This window comes from Formica exsecta, unplaced genomic scaffold (genome assembly GCF_003651465.1).
Source record: "Formica exsecta isolate Colony F162 unplaced genomic scaffold, ASM365146v1 scaffold79, whole genome shotgun sequence".
In the NCBI taxonomy this organism is placed as follows: domain Eukaryota; kingdom Metazoa; phylum Arthropoda; class Insecta; order Hymenoptera; family Formicidae; genus Formica; species Formica exsecta.
Genome location: NW_021853558.1, coordinates 773,883 through 783,467, shown reverse-complemented (window position 1 = coordinate 783,467; position 9,585 = coordinate 773,883). Strand labels below are relative to the sequence as shown.

The 9,585-nt window shown below is 33.9% G+C and overlaps 1 protein-coding gene and 1 long non-coding RNA gene across 3 annotated transcripts in view; both read left to right on the top strand.

Annotated features, from left to right (window-relative positions):
- Window positions 1-9,585, top strand: part of LOC115244048 (uridine phosphorylase 1) — a 27,011-nt gene that overhangs the window by 10,121 nt on the left and 7,305 nt on the right. The window contains exons 1-3 of one of the 2 annotated variants that reach the window (XM_029821426.1): window positions 838-998; window positions 4,844-4,967; window positions 6,565-6,726. In XM_029821426.1, coding sequence (XP_029677286.1) covers window positions 877-998; window positions 4,844-4,967; window positions 6,565-6,726 — 408 coding nt within the window. In that variant the 5' untranslated portion in view covers window positions 838-876. Of the gene's footprint in view, window positions 1-837; window positions 999-4,843; window positions 4,968-6,564; window positions 6,727-9,585 lie in introns of those variants that run through there. The other variant, XM_029821425.1, reaches the window with a different exon arrangement.
- LOC115244049 lies at window positions 1,005-2,913 on the top strand. Its single transcript, XR_003885316.1, has 2 exons — window positions 1,005-2,383; window positions 2,530-2,913. It is a non-coding gene; the product is annotated as an uncharacterized LOC115244049 (long non-coding RNA).

Below are 9,585 nucleotides of genomic sequence, written 5' to 3'. Positions count from 1 at the left end.
AATGCCGCGACCGATTAGCGGTTTATCGCTTGAAGTGATAAAGTGACGAAATGATCATGAGTAATATAACGGTAAATTTTCTAATAATTTCATAATAAGAATCAGGAATAAAAATAAAATGAAATATTTAATATATATCTTCATTACACATACATACACAAATATTCCATGCTGTCAGATTTCAACTTCAGCTCGCGTTCTCCCAGTGACAAAAACAGGAGAAAAACTCGCGTGATAAGAACTTCATCCTCGCTCGTACAAATTTATTCATCTCGATGAGATTGAAAAGCGGTATTTCGTTTCGTTCCCACGTTAATGAGCAAGCTACATTAATAATGAAACTGCTTTCAAAGACGTGTACATCCCTGTCTCACCCCGATCCGTCGGACACCTCGTATACGCGTTCACCTCTATTAGTACTCGCACGTCTGTATCCGACAACAGCTTGCATTTGTACCAGCAACTAGCCATCACAACCGGTTATGCGTGTGTCCGGAGAGAGACGCGTTGAACGATTGGTAGCAATCGGTGTGGTGGGAACGATGCATGCCCCGAGCGATGTAATATATAAAGAGTCTGGTCGCGACCGCCGCCAATTATTCTGACATCGTCGACCGGCCCTGTATCGATCACGAAAAAAACCGCGCCACTCGCGCTCGTATTGTTCGACGCGATTTCGAAACGCGAAAAATTCCACGTATCAAATTTTCCGGAATATCAAAGTGCGTCGTGATCGACTAGTTACACAAGAGATCCTCCAACGAATATCCTACGATAAAGAACAACGTCGACGAATCGCTGATCTGCATTAAAGTGGTGGTGATTTTCGTGTGAGAAATCGGCGCTCTTCTTGCTCTCGTGGGAAAGGATTGGATAATGCCGACGTGCGCCTGCGAGAATAGGACTCCAGACGAGTCGGGGGAGCACGTTTGCTCCCTGAAACCACCGATGGAGAAGGACAAGGCCAAAGAGACCAGGGAATACACCAGTCCGGTTAGGTAGAGGCGCTTTTTTGTAGAAAGAACTGGAAAGTGTCATCCTGCTTGATCCGTCTCGGTTTGAATAACGTGAGCCGATTTAAGACGAGATAAATAAAGATAAAGTAAATAACGTCCTTTTTCAATTTACATTGCAGATTGGAACGGGTTATGCAAAAATAAATTTATTCGTTAAATAGTAGTTTTGAATAAAACAAATCTTAAAATTCAAAATTTTACATTGCCAAACTAGCTATGTAAATTATGTTCTTCTGAATTTGATTAACCCTTTTTCATAACACACTATCCAAAAAATCGCAATCGTATAATGAGTTTTATACATTAAAAAAGAAAAAAAAAAGAAAATTCGATTTTTTATCAGAGATACATTCGCTAGTTAATCTTTAAAATGAAAAGATCCCTATTAATGTTCGTTATCGAGAAGATTAAAATATTTTTCCTATAGCTGTCAATCCTAAAATTCAGGAAAAAACGGGCAAATAATTAAATCTGCCATCGAGAATATTTATTGACATTTTGCGATCAATTTCATTTTGTTATCAATATTATACGAAAATGGATTGATGTCTGAAAAGCTACTTAAAGATTAATTCAAACTCGGTTTTATAATACGGAATTGAATCGTTTGTTCCGCGTAAAGAATTGTTCGACGAGAACACACACATGCGATAAAAGGATCAGGTACAAATACGATAGTTCGATAAGGCAGAACATCTTTCTAAAACGAATAGCAGCCGGATCGGATCTCTTGGAACAGACCCCGACTGACCGCAAGAATCGATTTATTCACGGGATTGCTGAAGGATATAACGTCGAGGGATTTGTCGGAAAAATATGCTCTCTTCGCAAATGTTATTGAATCTATTATTAATTTCGAACATTAATTTTAGCTGCATTATTTGTTTCGTATATTGTTCAGTATATTACAGAAAACAAAGATGTAACGTTGCAATAAACTAATAATAGCGAAATATTAAGAGGCACATTCGTCTGCTTATAACATTCGTGATATAATTCTACGTTTCGATCATAAACATTGCAAAAAATGAGGAGTTTGACAAAAAATGGGAAGAGAACCCAGTTATTTTCTAATCTTCGAGTGTGAACAATATCAGAAGTTATTCCGAGATGCGCGAAACATCGAACAATAACTCGCCGCGATTCTGCAACGAGGATGTATGGCTGTGTCTCGCGATGGAAATGACGGAAATATGGTAAACGCAACTCCGCGAGGCTATGTATTTTCACACATTCCCCACATTATTCGCGTGAGCATAGTTTCCGTCGAGTTCCACCGTGGACCGCGAAGAGAATAGTAGGAAGCCCTACCGCGAAGCCGGCGACGGTTTACAAAAGACAGATAACGCGAAAACGGAGACACCTTGGTAAGTCCCCGAGCGAAGATATCTCGCAGGTAGCAGAAAGCAACAAGAGTTGTTTTTAAAAATTAAAAAAAATGTGTATTAACAGTAGAGTATAAAACTTCTAGCCATAATCATTTTCCTTCTTTTCGATTTTTACCCGATAATAGATAAAGAAGACAATTCTTTGAAACATAGTTCGAAGATATTTTTTTATCTGATAATGTGACAAGGCAAAAGACCCAATTATGACTGTGACCAAGATGCAACTGTTAGATGTCTGATGATATTTGATTTTCTCTCTTGATTTTTACCCGATAAGGAATAAAGGAGGTAATTCGAAGAAATTCCTTTGTCGATAGACGGATTACTGCGCATCTGCGCTCGAAGACACACTGAAAGATCATCATCATAATTGATCGTAATGTTTCACTCTTCAATATTAAATATATAGAACAATTAACATTTTCTATTTTGTATATAAATCAATTAAATTAAATTTTATTTTTAGTTAAGAGAGGAGGGGAGACGTTTCACATACAATTTGCACGCAGTATCAAAATTTAATTTTTTAAAAGCTTTCTCTATTTGCACTTTCTTAAGTAACTAACTATCTGAATATTTAAATTTATTGTTCAATTAATTTCAACTGAACTTTACTTTATCAATATAGAACGATTTGATTAGCAGATTGTCCGTCGTGTAATTATCACATTAATTGTGTAATTATCATATTGAAAAGAAATTGAAAAATCTGACAGAAAACATTTTTAAATCTTCATTAGAAATAAATTTAGTTAATAATTACTCTATGTTCGTTAAGTTATATATTCGGAAAAGAGCAAAGAGTAATTCCCGAGCATCCATACGAATTGGTTACCAAAAATGCAAAATTAAAAAAAAAAAAGGTTAAATAAGTCAATAAAATGAATATGACGATAGAAAAAGCTCACACGAAACAAATATTTTTATTTCGATACATCATGCAATCTATACATGTTAACTCTGCAATAAAATGAATTATTAATAATAAATAATTATGATTGAATTCATGTTAGAGAATGATCTCTGAGAAAAGTCCCGTCATTATTAAGTATTTACGGTTACTCTGGATGTAAGTAGATATGTGTAAGCGATGCCAAAGCATAACAAGTGTAAGTGCGTTAATTGTTGACGCCAACACGTCCTCATTAAATGGATGAATAGCCGCGCGCGATTTCGCGATCGTAAATCACAACTAATCTCGACAACAGTTCGTCAAGATTAAAGTAATATACATTTGCATTGCCGAGCGATATCACGTGCCCAGAAACAATGGGCGAACCTGAACTATCGATGGATACTTTCTTCCATAGAAAATTCTCGGTATAAGTCTGGGAAAACAAACAGTCCTGTGAGCCTTAAGACGGACAAATAACCGCGACTCTGTTGTTCCGTTCGGATCGATTTTGACCCATTTTCGACACCTTCGTGGAGATAGTATCTGACCTTTTAAATTTCACGACTTTATCAGATTTTCATTTTTAGTTTAGATGAATTTGTATATTAATATATTTTTAAAATTTTATTGGCTTTGTATATATTAATATACAAATTCATCTAAATATCAAAATCATATATATATATACAAATAAATGTGCATAAAATATAAGAAAAAAGAATGTTTCTGTTAAAAAAATCAATACTAAATTCATAAAAAATCTCGATTTTAAACTTATATTTTGTGATAGTTTCAGGCTACATCCTACATTCAGAGAAATTACTTGAAGATGTAATAATATTAAACGTTCTCTACAAATGTCGCAAGTGCAACAATCTGATATCTAGAAAGTAGTTTTTTTCCCACAATCACATTGCGCATTTCATATCGCTTGTGAGAGACGTCAGAAGTGAAATATAATTATTCGGCCGATGAACGGGGATGTATGACTTGATTACGATGCGCAACTCCGTCGGCGGCTGAAACTGATTAAGGCTTACGAGTGCATTAACAAGATCAATTTTCGACGCTGATGTAATTAACGATATGCCCGAAAATTATATTCGTCACGTCATCGTGTCAATGGCCATCGGCGCAATTTCATCGAAGCTCGCTCATTCGCTTGCTTTGTTATTCTTTGCTTGAATAGATATTAATAAATGCCCGAAATTCTTTCAATAATTTACGCAGTATTATTTGTACAGTGCAATTAACCATATCAAGTATTAATTGGTCTTATATAAGTTAAAAAATTATAGCATTTTATAAACGTGAATAATGCGATATATGTGTAGCACATATAAATAAAATATTTTTTGATATAGCTCTGACATTGCGATGCATGTTATATATTTTCACGGGGTGAATTCCTTACCGTCTTAAATTATTTCTTTATTAAATATAATAATTGTGCAAAAGAGAGAGTTCTTTGACAAGACATATAGTTTTTAAAAAGCTTCATGCGAGCAAAAATATATAAAATACATATTTTTCATTTTTCCCAGGTACAGCGATGGCTCCGTACGGTTACGAAACCCTAATATTGAGCTCATGGATCAGGATATATTGTACCATCTCGCGCTCGGCAGCGGTTCCCATGATCTCGTTGAAATGTTTGGCGACATCAAAGTAAGTCGGACAATTATCTTTTATAAATTTGCTCAAGAAAATAAAGCGAAATATTCATGCTGGCGTATATAAAGAGTTTCTTGACCGAAATACTTGAAGAAATTTTGTAAGCGTATTCTTTAATCCATTCCACATCTCGATTTTTCTACTTAACGAGAAATTAATTGACCGCGTTTCGTTTCTTCCAAAGTTTTCAATTTTCAATATTCAATATCTCGGTAACTAAGTCTGGAATTAAAACTCTATTAAAGTAAAATCCGTTTGAAATAAAATATTTTTTTTTTTATTTCTACGCTCTCTTGAAGCTCGATTTGCGAAGCTGATTTGTTTTATTTCCAATCGCTTGAAATAAAAAAAATTTCATGTATTATTAATCTACTAAAGTATTTAAAATTTGCAACAATATGTAACTACATTGACAAATATTTAAACAATTATTATTAGTAAGCGTCATGAATTTGCCAAATGCCTGACTTTATTTGAATTAAACATGTATATATTTCATATTAATACATCGTCAGATATTATAAAACTCGGATGAGTCAAATTATCAGAAGCACGTTTATGTCGTTATCACTTGGTTGTCATTCTTTTCTCTTTAACAAGCTGCATTTTAATTACAGTGACATTGTTCTTGCGTTCATATAACATATCGATGACATAATGACATAAAGCATACTGATAAATATTAAATGAAGTTTTTCAATGAAACGTAATTGTGTGCAAAATCAAGCGATAATTATGCGTAATAATTATCGTCAATTCCGCCGTATTAATTATCGTGATTCCGCCGTATTTATATAAGGTACCGCAGAGAAAGATTCCTCTCGTGTGTTTTTAATTTGATTATAAAATAATAATTTTAAATAATATATCGCGAGTAATACGATATGTGTATAGCACATATCACGTAAATATAAATGATATAATATATAAATTTCATAGAAATTTATATCCTAACATTAATTTTTTATAGATTATTTATAGTCTATTTTTACTAGCTATTTATCTATTAGCTAACTAATCGATTTTGTTTTTAATGTGTATAGTTGCGCTAAATTTATATACGCAAAACAGTATGACGTAAGATGTGTTACATCATTCATAAATATCAAGGTTTTGACTTCCTTTGATAAGAGCGATTCGTGTAACATTTCTCGTCGGATATTTATTACATTTGTCAATAATCGATTCGGTCAATGCGTCTTTGCTTTCTGCATTTGACACTCGATTCGGATCTAATGAAAAGCGAATATGCACTAGTCGTAATATCGCGCAATTGTGCGCGAGGTTGACGATGTCACGCGATACGCTCGTGATGTCGGCCAACATCGATAAATCGCGAAATATATTTCAATGACGTGCAATTACACCATCTACCATTACTCGTTTATTTTTATCATCATAACCGTTGATCTTTGACATTTAAGAATAAATGGCGTCTCAAGTGACAGATTCCAAGCGCATTAACACTCAATTCAATTGTTCCTTCCTTTTTCCCTCTTTTTTTATATTTCCTTTCCCTCTTCTTTCTTTTGCTTTTAAATTTTTTAGTTTCTTGTCGTAATAACATTCTTGTCGTATTCTTACATTATAGTTCGTCTGTATGGGCGGTACGCCGAAACGGATGGAAAACTTTGCCAACTACATTATGAAGGAGATTGGTCACAAGCTGCCTGCCGGAACAACTCTTCTCGACATCACTAAGAACTCTTACCGCTATTCTATGTACAAAGTCGGTCCTGTTCTCTCTATCAGCGTAAGTTCCTCCTATTACAGTCGTTTCTTTCGACGCGGAATATTTTTATCCTTCGACATAAGACAAAAGTTTTATTTCGCTGCTGATCAATTATCGAAGAAGATCGAGTAGACGATCAAACACGGAGCGATTAAGTTTTTTAAAATGCTTGCCATCGTAATTGGAACTCGTTCAAACAGTCGAACATTTACACGGTCAAGCAGATTTATTTTTGCACAAACACGTAGAGTCGTACTTATTTAGTGTAGCGTTTAATGAGATTAACGTGCTCGCGATATTACGCTTGAAAGTTGTTATCCTTTAATCCATGCAAATTGTGACCGATTTCGCATAATTCGACTGGATATCGACACGTGTTGAATTTTTCCGAATCCACGTTAATGGATCACGTTATGTGTAGAAATCGTAACACATTGAGTAATTTCCGCAGGTTGCTAATATATCAATGATACATTATACCGATGGCAATATAAAAGGAAAATATAGCGAATAAACGCTTAATATCGCGATACATTCAAATATAAAAAAACATAAAAAAATTTCAAAATTAATATTTTAATAAAAAATTATCGAAAATTTGAAAATAATGAAACAGCACTAACACAATATTTTGTTAAAATTTGATTGTTTAATATAAAGTATCAAAGGTATTATTACAAATTGATTAAAAAGTCACTTTAAAAAAGAGAACAGTATGGCAACATTCTTAACATCTCTAGTTTGAACATAGTACCGACAAAATCGGTAATCCGTTCCTAGTAAAGAAAAAATCTGCTAACATTCCATGCTAATCATATGCATCTCGCTTTGCCGCTATAATATTTCTCATATGCCTGGATAGTCAAATCGTTTTAACCGTCTTGTTTTGCGCGAATTACGCACACGATATACCAAACAAGTCGAGCGAAATTCGAAACGCATTTGCCTGGATGCTGGAGGCAATGATTTATGATGGAGATACCTTGCACGAGTGAATACTCTTTCGGCGCCGCAGATTTTTAGTGCAAAGCGTATATTTTATTCATTCGTGGAATTTGAAAATTCTGCCAATATAAAACTAACCAGTTAATTTATATATAACTCATATACAGTACTGGACAAAATAAATCATACACCTTTCAACAAATTGAATTTGTTAGTATAACTATTCTTTTAACAAGCAAATAGATTATTAGATACAGGAAAGTCGAAGCATTTCAAAGTATTTAAATAAAAAAAATATGAAATAATAAAAATTATGCTCAATTCTTTTGTAAAAAATTTATTATTCAATATTGTTACATTTTGCCATGGACAAAATAAATCATACATTTATATAGTATAACGTAGGGAACTATCAATATTACATTTCATCGTTCTGCTGTTGTTCGTCATTCTATTGTTTGTTTACATTGTATGTACGACTAGAATTTACGTGTTCGGTGAGTTAGTAGTAACTGTGACGAGCAAGAACAATGTCACGGAAGCAAATTTCTCTTGATATCCGAAATCTGGTCATTCGCGACCGACAGAATGGTGAATCTTTTAGGATAATTGCTAATAAATACTCGATCTCTGTTGGAGCAGTGCAACACATCTGGAGAAAATATGAAACACATGGAATTGTGGCAAATTATTCCGGAAAAGGTCGAAAGCGGGCTACAACTTTTCGTGACGATACCAGAATCATTCGAATGGTAAAACAAAATCCGAAGCTATCATCAAAAAACATTGTGGAATCGATGAACCTGACTGTCAGCAGTCGTACTGTGCGTCGTAGGTTGAGGGAATCTGGATTAAAAAGCGTGTTCGCATCAAAGCGTCCCTTCATCAATAAAATAAATAAGAAAAAGCGATTCGAGTTTGCCAAGAAGTACGCGAATATGTCTCTAGACTTTTGGAAAAAAGTATTGTGGTCTGATGAGAGCAAGTTTGAATTATTTGGACAAAAACGGCGATCTAGGGTGTGGCGAAAACCTGGTGAGGCTCTTAAAGAAGTAAATATTCAGAAGACTGTAAAACACGGAGGCGGTAATATTATGGTATGGGGATGCTTTACATGGTCTGGTATCGGTAATTTGGCTCGAATTGAAGGCATTATGACGGCAGAAGGATATATTGATGTATTGTGCGAGAATTTGGAAGAATCTCTTTTAAAATTGGGTTTAGAAAACAACTTTATCTTCCAGCAAGATAATGACCCTAAGCATAAGGCGAAGAAAACCACTGCATTTTTCAAATCTAATAAGGTAAAACTGCTCGAATGGCCGCCACAATCACCAGATTTAAACCCAATTGAAAATTTGTGGGCTTATTTGGACGTGAACGTGAATAAAACGAACGTAAGTGACAAGACATCGTACTATGCAACACTCCAGAAGGCCTGGGAGGAAATTAATCCTGAATACTTAAAGAAATTAGTCGAGAGTATGCCTCGCCGACTGGAAGCGGTATTGAAAGCCAAAGGTGGCCATACCAAGTACTAATCACCATTAGAATTAACTTTATTTATTTGTTAACTATTACTTCTAAAAGTGTATGATTTATTTTGTCCAGAACAAAATGTAACAATATTGAATAATAAATTTTTTACAAAAGAATTGAGCATAATTTTTATTATTTCATATTTTTTTTATTTAAATACTTTGAAATGCTTCGACTTTCCTGTATCTAATAATCTATTTGCTTGTTAAAAGAATAGTTATACTAACAAATTCAATTTGTTGAAAGGTGTATGATTTATTTTGTCCAGTACTGTATATACTCAATTTTTGCATCGAAAAATTTACTATAAAATAATAGAATTATCTAAACTTAATAAATTCAAATTAAAGAATATATTGAGATTTATAATTAATATTACTAAATTCCATTTTAAAA